This window comes from Silene latifolia, chromosome 7, assembly GCF_048544455.1.
Source record: "Silene latifolia isolate original U9 population chromosome 7, ASM4854445v1, whole genome shotgun sequence".
In the NCBI taxonomy this organism is placed as follows: domain Eukaryota; kingdom Viridiplantae; phylum Streptophyta; class Magnoliopsida; order Caryophyllales; family Caryophyllaceae; genus Silene; species Silene latifolia.
The window spans coordinates 125,856,734-125,880,900 of NC_133532.1; the positions used below are offsets into that span (position 1 = coordinate 125,856,734).

Sequence of the window (24,167 nt, forward strand, 5' to 3'; positions counted from 1 at the left end):
TTGAAGATGATGGGAAGGTTCTCGCCGGGCTTCCCGCCGATCAACACCCATTAATCAAAGCATCCCTTGAACATCAACGGAATTATTGGATTAAGAGGCGTGAAGCAGTCCGGCTTGTCAACAAAGCCTCATCATCATCATCATCTTCATACCCTAGTCGGCTACATTTACTCGCAACTTGGTGCATGCGCCAGAGATATGTTGAGTTGTACTCTTCCAACCTTATCTCCACATGCAAGTCGTGTCCTTGCATATATTCAATCTGTTATTGCAAAATATGAAGCCAATGACCCCGGAAGTTAGCGGTATACCGAGTGGCGTGATTGGTGGCAAAGGTTGAGAAGCGCTTTTTACGCTTAACCGGGGTTGTTCCGGCTTATTATACATCTTTTGATTTCGATAATTCTTGTAATGTATTTGGTTTAAAATTAAATGAAATGATCATTTTGAAAGTGTTGAGTTATGCTTGTTTGATTTGCTTCCATTTTTTCAACTCCATAGATCTATCTGTCATCATCAAGATCCGATTATGGCACAACTTCCTAACATATATGGCACAACTTCCTAACATATATATTAATTAAAAAACAACTCAACTCACACATTAGTATAAATACATTGCATTATCTCAACTAACATGCATTTCCATTATCTCAATATATTCTCCAAACCCTAATCGCTAAAACATGCTCGATCCGTATTGAAGGACGCCAAAGAAGATGGAAATGAAATAATTAGAAACACATACATGGAAATGAAATAATTAGCAGAGATCTTTGAACGGAACCTAATGGTCGATAAAAACACATACATTGAAATGAAATAATTAGAACAATAAAATAATGACGATGAAACAAACCGATAATTACGTAACGTACGTAAAGAGACGATGAAATCAACGGTGACGGCGAGAAGATAAAGCGACGATGAGAAAGAGAGAAAGAGACGATGAGAAAGTGTGTGTTTTGTGTTTGTGTTTTGTGTTTGTGTTTGGCTGCTGCTGGGTTTGTGTTTGTGTATTAAGGTTTGTGTTTTGTGGCTGCAGCAGACTTGTGTTTGTGTGGTTTATAGTATGGAAGGTATTGACAACGGTTATTAAACAACAACCGTTGTGAAATATGTTTTGACAACGGTTGTAAAAAACACCCGTTGTTAAATAAGTTTTAACAACGGGTTTCAAAAATAACCGTTGTGATTACTTTTCACTAACTTTGCGCCAATTTTGCGCCAAATTATTAACAACGGTTGTGCATGGGTGACCCGTTGTTAAAACTAATAACAACGGTGTTTATAACCATACCCGTTGTAATTTAGTTTAGTAAAATTCGCGCCATACATTCTACAACGTCTATTGTGATTTTCGTGAATAATCGTTGTTAAAGGGGCGTTGTAGTTGCCTGGATTTGTAGTAGTGGTGATTCCATACTTTTCTTCAATACCGGTGAGTTTGGCCAAACCAAAGTCAGCAATCTTCGGGTTCATTTCCTTGTCTAATAAAATGTTTTCGGGTTTAATATCACGATGTATAATGGTAAGCCGTGAATCTTCATGGAGATACTGTAGACCTTTCGCAATCCCCGTTATGATTCTCGACCGCGTTTTCCAATCTAAAAGAGGCTGCTTTATTGGATCTAAGGTATCATGAACAGAAGAAGTTAGATACTACTCAATGGTTACTTTCAAAAAAAAATAAAAAAAAAATCAATTCAGCGGTCAACAAAGTCATGGCATTATAGAGCTGGCCATCGGTACGGGCTGACCCAGCCCGGCCCGCCCTAGCCCGTTATTTTATGCAGCCTGGTCTGAACCGGCCAGGCCCGACCTTAGCCCGCCGTTAACCCTGGCCTGGCCCGGGTCCTGAAATTCCAGCCCAGCCCGGCCTTAGCCCGCCATTTTAGCAAAAATAAAAAATAAAAAAATAAAATGATAAGGCCCACTAGCCCGGCCCGGCCTTAGCCCGCCTCTGGTCCTGACCCGGGTCAAGCATATCCCAGCCCGGCCCGGCCCGGCCAAGCCCGTCCCTCCCCCTAGCCTGGCCCGGGTTTGACCAGGAGAGCCTGGCCTGCCCCTGGTCAGCCCGGCCCGAGTACAGGTCTACGTGGTGCATCGTCATAAGGCAATAAATAATGAATCCACTTGACTTATTGTTACGACAAGTAGACGGATAAAATAATTGGAATCATTATTGTCTTTTAACGGGACCACAACCCTTGCTACTGTTGCTAGCCTGGCATGGCTCTAGTTTTATTATATATTTATATGCGACTGCACTATTTTTAACATTGTTGACCCCCTTTGATTTTATGGTTAACCAAGGTCACGTTCAACCACTATGTGCTTCAAATTAAGCACAAATTTTTTGTCATAATTTATATTTATGTTCCCGTCAATAGTTTACACTATGACTAAATTAAAGTTTGCAAAAAAAAAGTATTTACCAAATAAAAATCCTTCAAGGCTTGAATTAGACATAAAGTCATAGACGAGCAATTTTTCCTCTCCTTCTAAACAAAATCCGACAAGCTTGACGACATTGTTGTGTTGAAGCTTAGCAAGGAAGCGGGCCTCGGCCAAGAATTCTTCGGTACCTTGTCCCGAGGTGCTGGAGAGTCTCTTGATGGCTAATTGATCTCCGTTCTTAAGTGTCCCCTATTAATTATTTTCCAAGGACTAGTTACTATGAGAAAACCATACATTCGAAAGGTACAACCCTATATTTTATATATTGAGAGCCTCTCGACTTGTAAGTTGAGAGGCTCTTTATTTATATATAAGATATAGGATTTACATTATTAAGCTATATATGATTACCTTGTAAACGTAACCGAACCCTCCTTTACCCAATGTGTTTTCGGCCGAGAAGTCTCCGGTGGCAGTTTTCATGGTGGCAAAATCGTATTGCACAAGTTCTGCCTCTCCAAGACCCTCTGTATCATCAAAACGATTAAAGTTCGATATGATTGTACAACTGCTTACCTCAGAAAAAGAAAACGTCATATAAAAAAACGAGTATTATCATAAAATATCGTCTAAATATTTGGTTCGAAAATGAATTAACTTACCTACACCATGATTCTGCCCCATTTGTGAAAGTGGAAGTACATTCCTTTTTCGGCATACACATATCCACAATACAACGATTACTACTAGCATTCCAACGGAAACGCTAGCTGCTATTGCTCCAATGACCCCCGGCTTCAGTGTCGATTTTGTGTTTGATGGAGAAGCTGGACGCAAATCTGATTCTACAATTAACAACATTCAAAATCAATCCATTGATGGAGAGATTCGAAGTAAATGAGAAAGCAAGAAAAGCGAAGAGGTAGTTTCGCTTGTCCGGTGAGCAATATGATATGAAGTACCATCCCTTGCACTCCTTAGCCCAGTGGTGGGGTCAGGATTTTTTCGTAGCAGGGGTAAAGGAGTAAATAGTATAAGGTAAATTTGAAAAAAATTCAAAAATTTTAATTAAAAATTAAACTCCGAAATTTCTATTTTTCAATGGGGACGACCTCTCTGGCTTCGTCCCAGGACTCCCAGCCTTGGTCGTCCCCTCCTAAAATACGATCAAAACAAGGCAAAACTTTATCAAACTCACCTTCATTGATGCCGGGAGGAGGAGGAGGAGGCGACGGACGAGTTTGTGTTTGATTTAAAATAGGATAGAATGCATCGTACCTCATCTGACAACTATTATCAAAGACCATAGCCCAATCACTTGCATTACAATATGTAGTTAAAACCCATAAAGTACTTCTAAGACATTTTTCGCAACCCGTATTATTAATATCCGGAGTACATTGTGCAAATGTAAACAATTGAGTGAAGAGCGAGAAAGTTGTTTGATTTGAAGCGTAATGTGCAGGGGTATAAGCAGCAGTCTCGATGATCTCGTTCATCGCCTCTGCTAGTACCGGTGCAAATTCACCATAATTTGTTACGTTAGTCGGGCTGCAATTATGCATTGCCGGGGATGCCTCGGTTAAATTGAATATGTTACGGTTTGCATACCGTAACATGCACTCGTAATACCATACAATTGCTTCATCAAGTAAAGGGCACTCTTCAACTATCTTTTGAGTGGCATTCTCAATACATGCGCTACAAACGTCGAGACTAACGTCAAATCGACATTGAAAAATGCCGTAAACTTGGTTTGAACCATCACCGACAGTGATATTATCAAATCGGATAGATGACGATTTTGAGATGAATTGATTGAAAAGGAGATTTATGTTTTTTTGATAAACACTACCTTTAGTGTAATTCAAATCGGTTTCCGGACAATAAGAAGAAAAATATGTAAATTCTGCATCAACTTTGATATAAAATTGAAAAAGAAAAAGTGATAACAAAAGAAGAAATTTTTTTCCCATGCCAAGGAAAAGATTATATTAATTTTTGTCTTTCTATTTTGTAAGGGAGAACAAGTGATTATGGGGATAAAAAATGTGATTTTTGAACAAATATTTACATGGCAAAATAATTGAAGTTGCCTATGTTCTTCCAAGTCAACTTTCATGATATGGTTTGGTATGGTCTAGTCACCCAAAAAAAAAAAAGTTTTATATGTTGTGTTTACACTACAAGAATAAATGAATTTGGTGATGACTGATCAAGTGGCAAACAAATATACAATCTAGTTTAACTTATCCTTAATTAATTTTAATTTTAATTTGTTTTTGCTATATATTTAGTCATTGTCTTGTTAGTGGGTGTTGACCCGACGAAGACTAGACCGGTTAAATGGGTCATGCGAGTCGTGTATCGGGTTGGATCATACGGATTGGGTTATACGGGTCTCTGATCGGGTTAGATCGAGTTAAAATACGGGTAAAAATATAGTTTCTAGCGGTTTAAATCTGTCATTTTAACCGGACAAAATGTTTTTCTAAAAATTTGAGCATATTTATATTAACATTTTAGTCATATGCAATGCTTACATTTATTTATTGAAACAATTGTAGAACTTAAGTTATTTTAATAATTATTTTATGTTAAAACGTATTGCGTTTATAATTTAAAAAACTAAACTAATAATTTTTAATTATAATTTCAAACATTGTATAATTATTAATATATTAATAAAAGTTTTGATTTATTTTTGACTCAATGGATCAATTCATTAGGTTGGGTTTCAACCCTAACTTAACTATCGGACGTCGAAATTTGGATCTTGACTTTGAAAAAAATGGGCCGAGTCAGGTCAAAATTTTATAGGTCTACTCTCTGACCATTGTAGTGGGGATGCACAAAGATGGATGAAACTGACAATCATAAATTAGTTACCACTTACAATAGCTACAAATATTTACTCCATATTAGAGAAGATTTATATAACAAATTAAAAATCTCTTAAGAATAAACAATTTCACACTTGTCACACTTGGTACTTAATAAATAATATACATATGGATTGCAATAATAGTAATCAGTTCATGGTCGCAATAATACAACTTCTTTTTGTCTCTCCTGAGAGTCTTGTCTTGACTTCTACAAGGCTGCTAGGAAACCTTCAAACACAAAATGTAGCAATGATAACAATCGGTTTTATAAATCTATGTTAAACTCTTTTAATTTCTCTAAAAAAATCTATTTTAAAGTCTTGAAATCATGAGGGGTGGACCGACAGACCGTGGTACTCATAATCTGAGTTTAACCCCATCAGCATCGCATTCGTCCTTGTGACATCCCTTACATCAAAAGTTAAAGGCCGCAAATTCCGTATTTACATATTCTTCGTCATAAATCAACCAAAGAATATGAAAAATAATGTATTCACTTCAATATTTTTTTACAATCGACATCAAAATTAACAAAATATCAATCTATCAAAATCTAACAAATTATAGCCTCCATTAAAAAAAGATATTTTCAAAATATGACGTTTCTACATACTTGTGAAATTTATTATATGTACCTCGTAAGTGCGTGAGTGTTGTAGAGGGATTGATTGAAGGTAATACAAGAAATTGATTGAAGGTACAGACAAGTGATTTTTCGAGTTTTGATAAATCAGTATCGAGGAGGCAAGTTTGAGTCAATATTTGAAAGGGCAAACGTTGTCATAACTAGAGGGTTTTTGGTCCGTTTGAAAGGTGGATCAACCGCGTTTCTCCTAATGGTAACTAGGGTGGTCATAGGTGGTCTAATTGGTGGTCGATTGGGTGGTAAAGGTCGTTGGTCAGAAAGTCTGGTCACATTTTTCGGGGTTGTTGCGGTTGGACAGGGGGTTTTGTAGAGGGATTCGACGAGTCTTCTGGTGGTCCAGGGAGTTTGGTTTTTGCGAAGAGGTTAAGATGTAGTGTAAGGTAGGTGTCCTGGGTGGTGGCTAGGGTTGTGGTTGAGCTTTGTTTGGGTCGATTAGGGGTGAAAGCGTTGCTCTTTGCGGCTGAGTAAAGATTAAGTCAAACTAACTATAATACTCCGTACAAATGATTTACTTGTGAACCATTACATCCCTTCACCCATGTTATTGTGTAACCACCGTTTATGAATGGAGTTCTATATATTTACTCCCTCTGTCCTCGTCATTGTTTACTTTTGATTTTGGCATCAACATCAATTTATACTAAAAGTCCGCTTTTCCGAGATAGTTAAGGTGTTTGGAGCTTTTGATCGAGGGAGGAAATTGTTGGATTAATCTCCCAAAAACTCTAACAATTAAATGTTGAAATAAAGTGCTAAATGTTTCACATGCTAATACGTTTTTACGTTTTGGAAGAAGAAACATATAATGCACAAATGGTTATGAAATTGTTTTAGTGAAAATAATTAATGGTTTACTAGAAGTTATGAGAACTTTTAGTATAAATTGATGTTGATGCTAATAGTTTTAGTACACACAAAATATAGAGAGAGAAATTAATATAAATTGGTGAGAATACTTCTTGTTCTAGAAGAGAGAAAAGAGAGTGTTCAACATCCATTAGAAATAATAAGAGTGAGGCAAAGTTTGAGAGAAAGTGACAATACTAGTGTGAGAGATTGTACTTACGAACTTTGTAATATCTTATTAGTGAATTAATTTGTCGAGAGAGCCGTGGTTTTTCCCTTAGTTGAGAAGGGTTTCCACGTGAGAAATTGTGGGGTCATTTTATTTCTTATTACTTACTTTTATTGTTTGTGTTCCATCCTAATATCGTTGTTGGGTGAGATTCTTCCCGCAGTTTACAGGACGCTTCCCCAACATAAGGCTATGATTAACGGGGGACCAACTTGAGTCTCAACAAAAGTCTCAGCTTCAGATTTGTTGGGTGGGTCTTGGGTTTCCAAATGTGGCGGTGGTTTGTTGTTTGATGGTCGGAGCACGAAGAACTAAGGCAAATAAAATAGCATATCAAGAGCAAATGCACTTAATGCAGTGAGAACTACACGCTGTCTCACATAGCGAGAAGCTTCAATTTCAGTAAAAAAGAATAAAAGATTCCTCCAATGATGACGACGTGGATCCATTTCTTATAAATAATTTGAAAGTATTCCATTTTTGTAGTTATTTTGGATTTAAACCCCATTTAAGGAAAAAATTCAATCACCAGCATAGTTGACATGCATTTTTAATAATTTTAGTAAGGCTGGAAGGAAACATTCAAACCAAAATTGCAGCAATGATAACAACAGTTGATACATTTACTCCAACTAGGATTAATAAATCCATTTTAAAAGCTTGCCAGAATGTATGTCGATTTCAATACAAAAAAAAGGCATTTCTGCACTATTAATCTATTTTAGTCATCTCCTAGGTAGAGTCTAGATAGATCCTTCCATTCATTATGAATACGTCCTTATATAAATTCTTGCAAAATCGTCGGGATTTGCTGTCAAAGGATGAGGTACACGGTCAGTACAATTTAATTATACAGGGAGAGGGATTTAAACCCGTAACCTATTGTCACACAATACCTCAAGACCTCTTCGATGGGAATTGGCATTTGTCAATCGAATTTGAAATGAAACATTTCGTGCTAGAATGAACCTTTTGCACTCTGTAACTATTCTTGCTTGTGATGAAAAGATACTTCTACGTCTCCCAACCACCTTTTTTTTTTTTTTTTTTTCATTTTTAAGCCAGTTATCAGACACCACAATCCCGTGACGAGTCACAAAAGAGAATTTGTTCTCCGCATTCCTCTGCATAATAATGTCCAAACCATGTTGATGATTTTAAAGGTCTCTTTTTTTTTTTTTTTTTTTTTTTTTTTTTTGTTAAAGTGGTACTAAACATTAAAGGAACCAAACTTACAAAGTTTCAAGCAACCTAAGGAGCCAACACATATAAGGACATCAAATCCCGACGATTTTAAAGGTCTCTTAATACATGGTTTCTTATGCACGAAGTTAACGAATGTTGATTACTTCAATTACCATTTGCATTACCAAAGAAAACATCAAATTATTATTATGGTTGACATTGAAGATGACTTGCACCTTAAACTATATTCTAATCCAAACATTAGATTAAAAAACATCATTGCCTATATTCCATGAATCCATCATCACCTATGGCAAGATATCAAAGAGTGTTTGGACCGCGTAGGCATCTTTGTTCATTTTCCTTCGTAGTTCTCTATTCAGATGAATTTCATACGTTTGTTTAATATATCTGATATTTAAGTGCGACAATTCTCCATATATACTTCATCGAAACAATTGGTTTATTTGAGCTTGTTATCGGTTTTGCTCCTATTCAATAAAAATGTATCTAAATAATAGCTTGTTATTAGTTTTACTCCTAGTAATAACACTAACAATGAACCACATAACAACATCAACCTCAATTGAATTGAATTTTTTGGGAACATCTTGCACAAATTACCCAATTTTCGCAAATGAAAGTACATACGAAACCAATTTAAACTCTCTTTTCCACAATATCGTCTCCAACGCCACTGAAAACCCGTGGGGTTTCTACCAAACAACTATCGGAGATCCCACAATTGAAGCCGTCTACGGTCACTACCTTTGCCGTGGTGACCAGAACACCACCTCTTGCATGCAATGTGTCAGCACCGCCACCACCGAGCGCCTACCAAAGGAATGTCCTAACCGAAAGATTGCGATAATATGGTACGACGAATGTATGGTGAGGTATGGTCGACACTAAAATTCTACCCCGTCTTATCCCATTTTTGTTGTCCCCTATAAATTTAATTTAAAATCATTGGTTATAAATTAGCGAACACACATTTTATTATCAATATGAGATACTCACATGCGGGCGTATCATAAAACAGAAGCCTCTTCATAGTAACTTATAGCATTATCGTATTTCCTTCATCCCAATCATTTATTTTTTTGAATGTTATAGATGAGAAGTTTGGTCATCGACTATTATTTTGGTTTACTTGTAATCCAAGTAATTAAAAATTAAAATCATTCTTCTTTATTAATAGTAAGACGGGATCAAATTTCTATGATTTACAGGTACTCTAATGTGTCATTTTTCGACAAGATGGACAATTCGTTTCCAATTAACTACAGGAGCGACAACAACATAACCGGAAACTCTACCCGATTTATCGAAATATTAAAAAATATGATGAACAATGTGATTGCAGTTCGAGCTGCAGAAGCCGGATCCCTTAAGAAATTTGCGACCGATTTTGCAAACTATACAACTTTTCAGACTATATATGGGTTGGCACAGTGCACACCGGACTTGAGTTCGAGCGATTGTAATTTGTGTCTAACATCATCTATTCAGAAGTTTCAGGAGAGCTTGGGTGGTCGGGTTATAGTACCGAGTTGTATTGTACGATATGAGATTCACCCCTTCTTTGATCTGTCGTACTTGCCACTGCAACCGTCTCCTTCACCACCACCACCACCAACCGGCTCTAGCGACTCAAGCAGCTCAAGCGGTATTTTGATTTCTTTCTTATTAGCGAAGAGAGGATGAATTTGTTGATCCATATATTCATCTTTAACTTGACTTAATGTGCAGGAAAGTTGTCAGCGAAAGTGCTAGCTGCCATCATAATTGTTGCTCTTCTTCTCTTCCTTGCGGCATTAGTTGTAGTATGCATTTGTTACCGGAAAAAGATTAAAGCCCGAAAGTTTAACGTGGTTACTAATGCAGCAATCGGTAAGGATAACGTTGTAGTATGCATTTGAGACGATTTTAAAAACCTAACAAGAGCGATAGATAATTTTTCTTATTTGTCGATATTTGTTGAATAATTTATAATTTTCACTTTTGTTTGCGATTGTGCAATGTTTTAGCTGATCAAGATTTCACTGCTGAGGCCTTGCAATATGACCTCGCTACGCTTCTCAAGGCGACCAATAATTTTTCAGCCGGGAATGAACTAGGCCGAGGTGGATTTGGTATCGTCTACAAGGTAAATTCATGCTATAAAACTTGGCTGTCTCCAAAATAAAAAATAGTCTAAAATCATGAACTACAAATTTTCATTATCGGTATATATGTCTTAAATTAGAATTTGTATGCACAGGGCACGTTATCCAATGGAAAATTGATTGGAGTGAAGAGACTATCTTCAAGTATTAGCCAACGCGTACAAGAATTTAAAACAGAGATTTTGATTGTAGCCAAGCTCCAACATCGGAATTTGGTGAGACTGCTTGGATTTTGCTATACCGAACAAGAGAAGCTACTTGTGTACGAATATGCTGCCAATAAAAGCCTTGACAAATTCATCTTTGGTATGGCATTCGACTATTCGTTAAATGCATTTTTAACATTTTTTGGATGAGATTGTCGAACAATAAATTAGTACTAGACAATCATAAGAGACATGGTACTCATTTTGTTTTAGAGCAACAAGTCAACAACCAAATGACTTAGTCTCTCGACTCTCCGTCCCAATCATTTGTTTACATATTTTATTCTTCGTGACGGTTATTTTAAACTTTTAATCAAATGTAAACAAATGATTGATATGAACGGAATATATTTTACATTCGTATTTATAAATGCCGTTTGTATGACTTATAATGCTTAGATCATGAAAATGGACGACAACTCGACTGGCAAAGTCGTTACAATATTATAATAGGCATTGCTCGGGGATTGCTATATCTTCATCGCGACTCTCCGGTCAGAATTATACACCGTGATCTTAAGGCAAATAACATCTTGTTGGATGAGGAGATGAACCCAAAAATTTCAGATTTCGACACCATAAAGATTTTCGGTATGGGTCAAACCTTAAGCAACTATACAAACAATGTGATCGGGACACAGTAAGTAATTACTACTCTTAGGGAGTTATGGTGTATTATTATTGGGCACTCATAATGCCACGAAAAAATCCTTTAATGCCACGAAATTTATGAGTGCATTAATTAATTACTACTTGCATTTGCATGTAGGGATATTCGTGGCATTATAAATTATTCCCGTGTCAATATAAGTTCCCTTATTTAAGGGGGTATTTGGTTAAAGGGTTACAAGAAAAAGAAAGGGAATTGATATACAATAGATTACAAAACTAGTTTCTCAAAAGAGGAATTACACTATTGATATTCGATTTTCTTAATTACCCTTTATCCAAATGCCCCTAAAATATATGCTCGTATATTTCATATGTTTCTAATGAATTATTTTTCTTCTTCTTAAACATAATACTTGATAGCGGATATATGTCGCCGGAGTATGCAATGAATGGACAATTCTCCATTAAATCAGATGCATATAGTTTTGGTGTGGTTATATTGGAGATCATTAGTGGAAAAACAATATGTACTTCCAATCAACCTAATGACGCCGAGGACCTTTTAACCAACGTAAGTTATTCCTCAATTTAACGTTGAAATAAAAAAAAAGGGAAAATTCTACGATGTACCTTAATTTTATGATGAATGAGTTATTATGTGGGTTCATAGGTGGATTGAGTGTGTTAATGCCTCAATGGGTAGTTGAACACCCAACAAACCAAGTGAAGGACGACAATCGATACAATCTCATAAAGACTAAATATAAAATTTAGGGGTGCACAATATAAATTTCAAAAAAAAAACAGGGATGCCACGTAGAAAACTAAAAAATTCAGTAGTACATCCTATAATATCTCTAAAAAATGACATAATATTGGTAGAATTGTGATAGAAAGTATGATATACACAGGCTTGGAAACACTGGGAAGCCGAGACACCAATACATTTTGTGGAACCAACGATAAGAGACTCATGCTTCGATAAAATACAAGTTATGAGATGCATACAACTTGGCTTGTTGTGCACCCAAGTATCCGCAGAGGATAGGCCGACAATGGCAAATGTCGTTCTCACATTAGAAAGTCACTCTATTGCTCTTCCTGTGCCTAATCGTCGTCTTCCTTTGCCGGAAATTCGCGAATCAGAAACTTTTTCTGTCGATGATGTCTCTTATGTCACTGAATCTAGATATAGGTGGAGGAAAAAGTAATCGGAAAAAATTGTGAACTCAATATTATGATATATTTTCAATCACTACGATATTGTTTAAGCCAAGGGCTCATCCAGCGCGATTTAAATGTACTTCATAACAATTGTGGTTTCTTCATATCCATGGAATTTCGAAAACATTTTCGTTTATATTGTGTACTACTAATTCATATCTTTAATTTGTATAGTGTATTCCGGTTATAGTCGATGTTTGCGAGAATTGTTTGATTTTGCACATTCCTTTGTAATGGTACTAACATGGAGTTATTGACTTATTGTCCATGCTGATCGATTGTATAGTTAAGTTTCGAAATCAATCTTTCATTGGTGGTTCTGCGATGGAGTTATTGTCGGCTTGCAATAATCATTTCTTTATATAAACAGCACCCGACCTTCAAATATCTGTGAAGGCATATTCTTAAGAAATTCGTTACAATCGCCTTTGACGAAGAAGAAAAAGCCTTTTCCGATAGGAAATGCAACATACATTTATAGAGAAGTAGAACAAGCATCCAGGATTCCCGCGATGTAAACTACAATGTCATCAAGTTTAGTTCACACAACACTCGATATAGGTTCAGAGAACCATTAGAAACACAACAAAAGGCCAAGGCACATGTAAATCATGCAATATTACGTAGACTACACCAATCATCTTGGCTTTGGATGTAAGTCATCGGTGATAGATTTTGTGGAAAATGGTTCACTATCACTTCGTTGTTCACCAGTCCTTATTCCACGCAATTTGAATTGACGGAAGGTCATCTCTGGTGGTGATGGCAACGGTAGATCTATTGAGCCGACAGTTAGCATTAGAACCACTTCTGTCATGGTTGGTCTTTGCTCTGCATCCGGTTGCACACATAGCAAGCCAATTTGAATACACCTCTCGATGTCTTTGTTTGAGTAACTCTTGTCCAGTTCAGGGTCTACTAGTTCAATGGATCTTTCGTCGTTCCATAGTAACCATGCCTTTCAATCGAAAATAGGTTGATTTAGTTGATACTCTAAGATATGGTTAGATATACAATGCGGTTTCTGTATTTGAGCTTACATGCATGGGGAGGTCCTCCTCTGTTGATTTCTGGTTAAATATTCTGTTAGTCTGACCAAGTACTATCTCCAAAAGCATGACACCGAAACTATAGACATCGGATTTGCTCGAATACTCCCCTAACAAGCATTCTGGTGCCATGTATCCTCTGCATATATCGGTTCAATGAAAGATTTGTTTCATTATAAGGGAGCTAGTATTTAGATGATCCTAGAAGAATAGGAAAAAACCACAAAATTTTAAATACTAAGGATTAAGGAAATGATATACATACCGTGTTCCTGCTATACGGATGGTGCTCCCAAACTTTTGTGTTTGTTCGAAGAGTCTTGCTAAGCCAAAGTCAGCTATCTTCGGGTTCATTTCATTATCCAGTAATATGTTTTCAGGTTTGAGGTCACGGTGTATAATAGTAATTCGCGAATCTTCATGGAGATATTGGAGACCTCTTGCAATTCCGACTATAGTTTTGTGCCGTGTTACCCAATTCAAATGTGGACGCTTTTCCGGATCTTTAGTACCATAAAGGGAGCAAGTCAGATAACCACAAACACTTATGTGATGGTTATAATTATGATATTGCACGACAGGTGATCTCGCGTGGATAGAACAAATGGTAAATGTTCGAAATAGTATGTACCTAATAAGAAGGGGGTGGCTTACATGGTCCATGTGGTGGTGCGGGAATGCATGGGCCCGGGGGGATTCAACCCCTCGTCATCAAAAAAAAAAAAAAAAAAAAAAAAAAAAAAAAAATAAGAAGCGTTCCAAGCTTGAATTCGGCAGAAACTCATAGACGAGTAGTTTTTCATCACCTTCAGAGCAAAATCCTATGAGCCTAACGAGATTTCTGTGTTGGAGCTTGGCCAGAAGTCGAGCTTCTGCCATGAATTCCTTGTTACCTTGTCTTGAGGTGTCAGAGAGCCTCTTAATGGCTAATTGTTCTCCATTCTCAAGTGTACCCTGTTAGAGTTAGTTGATATAATGAGAATGCGAAAGTTGTAAAAAAATCGATATAATTTATTTGGGAAATCAAGTTTTTAATTTTCAATAATTCCATTAATTTTAATAAAAAAAAGTACTGATTTGAATATTCTATGGTACTTTTGTTTATTAATTTTAGATTGTTTTGTGCTGTACACATATGTTGGCTGATTTAACTGATAAAGTCATATTAGTAAGCTAGCCCTTGTCACCAAAAAAACAAATATTTCTTCATGCATAGTTGCATACACCTTTATGTTGTTGGAATGTCACTCATGACTTGGTCATATAGAAAAAGACGTTTTGCATTAAGATACTTATTTATTATTATTATTATTATTTTTGTCAGATTGAAAAAGGGTAACTTATAATACCGCAAAAGATACAGAACAAGCTAGTCGACTAGGTGGCACTAGAAACCCGAGTAACAAATCTAGTGCTACAAAGCCAAACTTAAAGATAACATAAACACTAATTAAAAGTAAAATTATAACAAAGCAAACTGGAGTAACGAGGGCATGATGATGAAGAAGAGATTGAACAGAAGCACCCACGTCTACGTCATCAGCAACACTAACAAATCCCATAGGCCAACAGGACGGACCAGATGCACTTACGCCACAAGAGCGTAGAAAGAAAAGGGGAAGAACAAGCCGAACAAGCTCGTTTTCAGTGGAGAAGAATCTCCTACACCATGGTGATCGACCCCAACAGTCCAAAGACCAAGAACCCAATGAACCGAGTAATCTGATAAGACGGACAAGAAAGCTCCCCTCAACCAATCTCCTAACCAGGCACCTCGAAGGAGGATTAAAAGTAAACCCACCAGCACAGAGCAAGGTCACATCCAACGACGCCTCTAAGAGGCCATTATTCGATAAGACATAACTAATCCTATCAAAGAGTTTCCCATAAAGGAAGATTATTACTAAAAACATGATGAAAAATAAACTAAAAGACGGCATGAATTTGGAGGAGAACCACCGCATCCAACCCTCCCAACCCTCCCAACACCACTAACTAACCCTTTAACCACACAATCCAACCTACATTACCACACTGATTAACACAAAGCAGCCAAAAAGAATCCCAGGCAACCGGGGAAGAGAACAATCGTCCGAACCCGAGACAGATTTCTCACTCGAAAGACATCCGACTTCACCCACAACACTTAAAATATGTGATAAAAACTAGAAAACTGACATAACCATGACAAACCAGCCAAAGCACACAGACCATCCATACCAAAACTCAACCCCGGACATACCGACAAAGCCTAAAGATGCCACAAAGGACCACAAAGGCGACATGCAAGCAACGATCAGTCCTAAAAAGACATGCAAGCGAACGATCAACCCCAACTAGACATGCAAAGACCAATCGGTGGGGGAAGAGGCGAGGGGAGAGGAAACACCGAGAAAGACACAAACACAACCACCGTGAGGAAGATAGACCTCAAAAAACACAAAAAACAGAACGACCGACACATAGACAGACAACCCGGGTCAAAGACAGATCTTACCATCGGAGGTGGGGGAAGGGGCGAGGGGAAGGGGAACACCTCGTAAGTAAAATCCCAGACGAGGGCACTCGAAACACGGCGGCGACGGCGGCGATAAAGAGGTAGATGACCATGGCGACGACGGCGACAGTTGATTAGAAACTATTAGCATATAGCATATCTTGTATATTCAGTAAATCTTGTTTCATGGTCGTCTAAGCGACAAGCTACTATATCAAAGTCTAGTACTGAAGCTGAATATCGTGCTGTGGCCAATGTCGTAGCCGAATCATGTTGGATTCGGAATTTGCTACTTGAACTTCACTGTCCCATTCGAAAGGCCACGGTGGTCTACTGCGATAACGTTTCAGCTATTTACTTATCCGGCAATCCTGTTAATCATCAACGTACCAAGCATATCGAGATTGACATACACTTTGTACGCGAGAAGGTTGCCTTAGGACAAGTTAAAGTCCGTCATGTTCCATCGCGTTACCAATTCGCGGACATTTTCACGAAAGGGCTGCCCAAGGTCTTATTTGACGATTTTCGTTCCAATCTCAGCATCCGCCCTCCTCCCGCTTCGATTGAGGGAGCGTATTAGCATATAGCATATCTTGTATATTCAGTAAATATTGGTCAACATATTTACTCCATAATTGTAGCCATATTCTCGTTTGACTTAGCTAGTTTATAGGCTAGAATATTGTACCTACCTACCTAACTCTTAGATGATATGGTTGTATAAATAGGAGATTGTACAGCATGAATTAATCAAGGAATATCATTACTTTTAGAAACAAACAACTGAATGAGCGACACACAGCAACACCGAGGTGAAGGAGTAAAGCCGGAAAAGCAACGATGAGAAAAAAGCGAAGGAAACAGACTAAAGACCACTTCCCGGAAGACAGAAGGACCAAATTGGAAGACCGAGGGTGTTAACCAAGAGGAGCATGGAGGTTCGCCGAAGATGGGCCTAAGGCAGCCACATCTCCGGCGAAAAGATGTGATGCAAGGGGATTGAGATGGGTGGGAGACAAATACGGTGGTAGAAAGAAAGTATTATTAGATTTGGGGTGTTTTATTTAGAGGGGATTTTCTCTCTCCAATTTTAGAGAGAGAGAGAGTGGAGAAATGATGTTATAAAAATTCAACTAGTCTTGCTATAGACGGATATATCCGTCTATATCTAAAGACGGGTCAAATAGCTTAAAAGTAGTGACATTTTTGGCCCCCACCACCCCACTTGTTGCTTGTCCTATTAGAAATGTGGTATTGTATTTGGCCCGTCTTTAGTTATAGACGGATATGTGATGTCTATAATGAGATTTTGTGATAAAAATACAGACTCAAACAAATTAATTAGCTAGCAAATGTAATTTATCAAAGACTAACTTGAATAAATAAATGAAATAATGAATAAGCATGTAGCTAAAGAAGGAAGTAGGCTGTACCTTATAAACACTACCGAAGCCGCCTTCGCCCAGCTTGCTTTCAGCTGAGAAGTCTTCGGTTGCAGATCTGAGAGTGGCGAAATCGTATTGTTCAACATCTTTTTCTCCGAGACTTCTTACATCGCTTTCGACTGTTTCATAATAAACGATATCGAAGAGTTAAACTGGCATTATTAGTTAAAGCCTCCACCTATTCACTGGATAGGTACTTAACTGAATATATGTAAGGCGTATTTATTCCAATCGTATGAATTCAAATGAATGGGGGGAGTTTGATTCTATTTTTGGTGTTGATCAGGAGTACTAAAGCCAATTTAATGGGTTGACCCCTTTCAAGTTTGGCTTTTTCATTCGCAAGAGTTAGGAATCGAACCTATGACCACTTGTTTAAGAGATGAGAGCCCTTACCACTCACACCAGCCAACTTTGATAGGGAGTATGATTCTATGAATAATAAGTTTGAGCCTAAACTTTCGGCTCTTGGGTGGGACTGACGAAAAAAGATGAATTAAGAAATGAGAACTGGACCTCAATTTAGCCGAAAATTATTATTCCGTTTCTAATTTTTTTCCAACATAGCACTAGATAATTTACTACTCCCTATGTTCGGGTCATTAGCCAATCTTTGTTGTTGGCAAAAAGACCAAGCATAGGTGATGAGGCCAATTGTGGGTATAGTGTATTGATTGACAAGTGGAGAATAATCCCAATTGGATTATCAAATTGGCCATAAAAGAAAAGATAAACAAATGAACGAATGAGACAATTAAAAGAGGACAATATAAAATGTGACGGAGGGAGTCGGGGAATTATATATTTATTAACCATTACCGTGATGTAGTATTCTTGGTGAGGCTGAAGGTATATCTTTGTCGACCTCCACAGGCTTTTTACGGAACAAACATATGCACAAAACAACTGACAGAACTAGCAATCCAACTCCTGCACCAGCTAACCCTGCTACAATGATCACCGTTTTCGGGCGTGATGCTGATTTTATGACGCTTGGCGGCGTTGTTGGAGGATTATGTGGTTCTACAATTCTCAATGATACAACTCTTTTATAACAAATACTCCTTACGAATCAATATATTAGGGTCATTACTCATTAGGATAGTTATGAACTGATTTACGGTACGAATTGTATGGACGCTCTGAATACACATAGACCTTGCAAAACTGACTCGACCTGAATGACCTGACACCAAGTGACCCAAAAAGTGTGACTCTATAGACCTGAGGTGACCCGCCTCAAATAACTTAGTTAAAGCAAAATCCTGACCCAAAGCGACCCAGTTCACCCAGAATAACCCAACCTGAAATGACACGTTCCAAAAATGACCCGACTAAAAAAGACGTGATCTGAAATAAATTGTTGACCCGAAAATAAACTGACTAAAACCCAACCCGAATGATTCATCTGTTAGATCCAAATACACATATCAATACTCCACATACACAAATCCATTTGTGTATTTGAAATGTTAATAACCTTAAGGAGGAGTCCTACATTATACATCCACAATTAGAAGTGCCAATTAGGTTAGTCAAGTCGGGTCAAGTCGGTCGAGTTATATTAGGTTCAAGTGATATCGGGTTAGCCTACATTTCGGGTCGAGTCATTCAGGTTGGGTCGCTATCGGGTCCGGTCATTTCGTGTAATACTCGGATACTTTGGGATGACATCCAAAAGTACCTTAGGATGCGTAAGATGGCCCATAGACGTAACCAGAGACTACTCGAGATAAGAGATGACCGTATACTAGACAAAGTAGGACCTAGACTATACCTAGTGAGGCTGCAGTGGACCAAGTGGAGTGTCACTCGATCGAGTGAGTTGGACTCGACCAAATAGGGTGTCACTTGATCGAGTGAGTGGCACTCGACTGAGTGAACTCATCACTCGACCGAGTGCCGTTGAGCAGTACCCGTGAAATAACATTTCGGAATCTTATTTTAATTCATCCTATCTTCTTCTTTCTCACTCCAAATCCTCTCCCTTCTCTCTAAAACCCTCATAAACACATCCTTATTGATTCATGGTTGCATTAGGAGATTGCTCATCTAATCTTTAATTCTTTCACCTTATAAGTTGAGATCTAACCTTTCTTATTCTTTATGAACCCTAACTTTTGGGGGTTTTATTATGGGTAGTTAATTAGTAATTAGTATGAGTAATCTTGGTAATTAGTGGATAATAATAAGGGGTTTTTAGCTTGTATTGTAGTATAGGATGTATGGTTATAGTACTCTGTAATTTTGATAGGATAAGACGGTCTTACGAGACGGAATTGAGTCGGATTCGAGTAGCTTATGAAGAATGCTAAAAGTTAGGTTAATCCTACTCGGTTTCAATATTGCGGTTGTTGCATATGTTATTGTTGTCATTGTATTTAGTCTCACATGGTTGGAGCATCATTTGCATTATGATATGGTGTTGGCTAAAATGATTCGATGAGTCGGTGATTAGCATGTCATACAGTATCTTATATTTATTGTGTTGTCTTGTGTATTGGAGAGAAAATAATGGATTGTATTCGGTTATTGGTTGTTGAGGAGACGTAAGACGGTTGGGAGAACGTCTTATGCTTGAGTCGCCTCTTGGAGCTTCCCACTCCAAGAGGGATGTGCACATTAATGACTTGAGTTTGGATGGACTCGTGTAGTGAGGCACGATGTCTAACAGGGGATTCGTTTGGCTTCCGGGCCCGGTACCACGGACATGTTCCGAATACCTAGTTATGGTTGTGCGTACATCTGGGCGTGTCCCGGTACCGGTATGTATGGCAATGGTATAATAGTGTCACGATCATATCATGGACATGTTACATATTTACTTTTTATGTTGTACCTTATATTTATTTATTGAAACTGGCGTGTTTGGGTTGTGTGTAGTTGTCACCTATTTTCGGTGTGGCCTGTGTTGATCGATATGATATTTCCGAACATATGGGGAGCAGTCATTTGCAGGTTATGTTTGGTATCACGTGGGAGACGGGACGAGCCACAAGCTGTGGTGGCATTCGAGTCGAGCATAGTTTCGTTAGGAGAGTATAATAGTCATGAGTTGTATCATTTCATTTATTGTTTTGTATATAGTTTTTGTAATTCACTAAACTTGTTATTTATATTAAATGTTTCTTAATTTCAACTCCAATTCACTGCCTCGGAAAACCGAGATGGTAACATCCTCTCATTACCTTGATTGGGTAAGAAGGGGGTGTTATGACACGTGCCTATGGTATTTGGACACGCATGTCTCTTACATGAACGTGTGTGTGGTATTTGGGCCCTTTATGAGATTGCCTAGAATATGGTTTCGGGTGAAAAATGAGTGAATTATAATCAAAATTTAAACTTCACTTGCTCAAATTTAAATATCATTTTTTTTTTACAAAATTAGCATTTTACTTTGTAACTATAAAATATTTATTTTATTACTTTGAATAACGTGGCATAGATCTTAACTTTCAGACGTCGTATCATGTATCCGTATCTATTTTGTGTCTACCTAGCTAACTATATGGGTCAAAATATATTCCGCTGTTCTATTAAGTTTTTCTACATGATAACCCCGTGTTTTTTGAAATTTTACATGGTAACCCTATTTTTCAGAGAACACACATGGTAACCCTCAATTCTATTAATGCGTATTGTCGTGTGATTCTTAACTTTTTTTCTCTTTAATTTTGTCTGTTATGTATATGACGTGGCCAATTGAATTTTGAGATTTTCTACAAAGTAACCCTATATCTTTAAAAATTCTACAAGATAACTCAACTTTTTCTACAGAACAAACGTGCTTAAAAACATAACCCTTGATTAATTTTCTTCTCACAATTTTACTCGATTACACCCAAATTGTCAAATTCGCCCCATTACTCGTCAATGAACCGAGTTTTGCAAGAAAAATCTAATAAGAACTTTGCTCGATATAGAAGAATTCCTAATAAGATATTTTAAATATCAAAGTAAAAGTACTCCATACCGAACATTATAATTATCAATCCCAAATTTAATTCATAGATTTAATCTAATTAAAAAAACTTATGTTGTGAAACCTGATCAAATACCCAAAAACTGAAAAATGTTGTAAACACAACAATAACTCACTTTAATTATTCGACAAATTGGCACAATAAAATTGGGTACAGTTGAGGAGTGGAGACTCATTTGTAAACATTGAGCTTAATAGATGATTTCTTTGTTAGTTATTGAACTCAATTTTTGGAGATTTATGGTAATGATACCTTAAATAGATGATGATACTAAGAGTTGACATTTTGTTTAGTAATCGAGGTGTAAAACGTGCTAAGAATGATAAATTGAGGATACTAAGAGAGTATTTTTAAGAATTTCATTTGTAAAAAAAAAACAAATAGAGTTATTAGGTTGAATTTTAAAATACAGAGGGTTACATTGTTGGGAATATCAAAGTTCAATTGGCCACATGTTCACATCACATCATTAACGGACAAAATTGACCTAAAAAAAATTAAGGATCACATCAATACTTATTAATAGAGTTCTTATTAATAGAGTTGAGGGTTAATATCTATGTTTTCTAAAAAGTGGGGTTACTAGGTCGAATTTGAGAAAACACCGATGACATGTAGAAAACCAAAATTTTACTATAAACATCATAATATAATACTTCTAACTTAGAAGATAATGTAGGAAATATTTAGGGAAAATGCACGCGGTGTTTTTAAAGTTTCGAATTTTGCCCGAAATACCTAATTTTTTGTTCCGGAAAACTTTAAGGGGCTATATAACTCCTGTCTACGAGTTCAGAAAGTGATAATTTTTTTTTTTCAAATCGATTATCTTTCCGAGAACTACGATTTGAAAAAAAAAAAAATTGTCGTATTTGGATCCCGTGGCTAGGAGTTTTTTTACGTCAAAGTTTTTTTACTGAACAAACTTTGAGTGACCATATCTCTTGGTCACGAATTCCAAACTCGACAAATTTTTTTTTTTTTCAAGTCGTAGTTCTCGAAAAGATAATCAATTTGTAAAAAAAGCGTCACTTTCGGAGCTCGTATATACGAGTTATAGCCTCTTAAAATTTTACGGATAAAAAAATTGGATATTCTGGGCAAAACATCAAAGTTCAACAACAACGCATACATCTTCCGAAATATTTATCAAAATATTTAGAACCCTTGCGTCGCATTGACATCAATTCTGGTATCTTGTATTTGTATCGTTTATTTACTCCATCCCTGTCATTTATTTAATTTTTTCATTCATTTAATTTGTTTAACTTTTTTTTATCAGAAATATATTTAATTTGTTTAACTTTTTTTTATCAGAAATATTTTTAAAGAGTAATTTTATCATCATACTAATCCATTATGGACTTGTTAGTTGTTACCTAACAACAACACCCACAGATGCTTCCCTCCCATTTTCTTGACCTTTTGTGTCAAAACCTAGGTAAACAAATGATCTGGACGGAGGGAGTAACATATTCATGTTACCAACATAATTGACGTCCATACGTTATAAAACTTTACAGAAAATTCAAGTGGTATCCTCGAGATTTTACACTTTGCATGAGAGACCTAATTTTTTCAAACGAAAAACTTTAAATGTTAGAGTTAAAGTTTTTCGGTTGAAAAATTTGGGTATCGCCAAAGTGTAAAACCTTAGAAATGTCACATGAATTTTCCGTAAAATTTTAATTTCAAAGAGTAAAAGAAGATTGAAGAAGGAACTCACCTTGATCCTCAACCGGGCGAGGGGCCGGAGACGTTACATAACTATCATTCAATTTGGGGTCGTTTGTATTATACCATAACTGACAACTCTGGCAGTAGACATCAACCTGCGAACTTGAAGTGCAATGGTTTATCATTAGATCTAAAGCAGTTTCCAGACAATTTCTGCAGCCATCATCGGTAATATCAGGGGTGCACTGCGCATAGCTGAACAACTTGTCGGTCTTTGTCCAACCAGTTTCGCTCATAGCGAAACGTGTGGAAGCAGAAGCAGCAGTCCGGATGATGCTCTTCATTTGTTCTTCTATTATTCCATCAAAGTCTATAACTGTTACATTGGTCGTGCTACACCTAAAAGCGCCAGGGGTCGTCTCGTTCAAGGCGAAGATGTAGCGATTTGCATACCGCAACATGCACTCCTTGTACCAAATAGTTGCTTCACCAAATAAATGGCACTCTTGATCAACCTTTTCTATGGCATCCCCAACACATGTGTTGCAAACTTCAATTGGAACATCATATCGGCATTGAAAAAGGCCGTACACTCTGTCGGATCCAGAACCAACGGAGTAATTATAGAAATTACGAGTTTTTTCAGAAGTGATATTGCTGAAAAACCGTCTGAGGTTGTTGTCAAAAGCACCCCCTTCGGAGTCATTGAACTCCATACGCGAGTAAAAACACGTGGTATCTACATATGTAAGATTACCATTAACGGTAATTGAAAGTTGACAAACCAAAAGCGAAACAAAAACAAGAACTTTTGCCCCCATGACGAGAAATAAAAGTGTGATTGTGTGTGTATTTCTTTTGGCAACGAAAACCGTTGATTATGCAGATGCACGTTTCGTTTGTTTTAGAGCTACCCAACTATCGTAGATGTTAAACGGTTGATTGCTACTGTTGAACTTGTCTACATATTTTCAATTAAAGTCAATCACCGTATATACTATTCCATATGATATATTCAATGTTTAACCAATGTAATTGGTGTAAACAACGTTGGCTCACATCGAACTCTGTCAGACGAAAACAAAGAAGAAGAACAAGCCTGGATTTGA

General features: G+C 37.1%; 2 protein-coding genes and 1 long non-coding RNA gene across 3 annotated transcripts; 1 reads left to right on the forward strand and 2 right to left on the reverse strand.

The window, feature by feature from the left end:
* Positions 1–1,544: 1,544 nt before the first annotated feature.
* LOC141591372 (uncharacterized) lies at positions 1,545–2,888 on the reverse strand. The gene is made up of 3 exons (XR_012520825.1): positions 2,812–2,888; positions 2,439–2,649; positions 1,545–1,631 (listed from the first exon to the last, which is right to left on the reverse strand). It is a non-coding gene; the product is annotated as an uncharacterized LOC141591372 (long non-coding RNA).
* A 5,861-nt stretch (positions 2,889–8,749) lies between these two features.
* Positions 8,750–12,388, forward strand: LOC141590746 (cysteine-rich receptor-like protein kinase 8). The gene is made up of 8 exons (XM_074411309.1): positions 8,750–9,087; positions 9,424–9,860; positions 9,944–10,084; positions 10,231–10,340; positions 10,455–10,665; positions 10,965–11,205; positions 11,598–11,748; positions 12,089–12,388. The coding sequence occupies exons 1-8, from the start codon at positions 8,750–8,752 to the stop codon at positions 12,386–12,388; spliced, it is 1,929 nt and encodes a 642-aa protein (XP_074267410.1).
* Positions 12,389–13,038: 650 nt separating this feature from the next.
* On the reverse strand, positions 13,039–23,879 carry LOC141590747 (cysteine-rich receptor-like protein kinase 10). Its single transcript, XM_074411310.1, has 7 exons — positions 23,108–23,879; positions 18,215–18,418; positions 17,384–17,514; positions 14,195–14,404; positions 13,716–13,954; positions 13,442–13,589; positions 13,039–13,359 (listed from the first exon to the last, which is right to left on the reverse strand). Exons 1-7 carry the CDS (start codon positions 23,877–23,879, stop codon positions 13,039–13,041), a joined length of 2,025 nt encoding a protein of 674 aa, XP_074267411.1.
* Between the last annotated feature and the right edge of the window lie 288 nt (positions 23,880–24,167).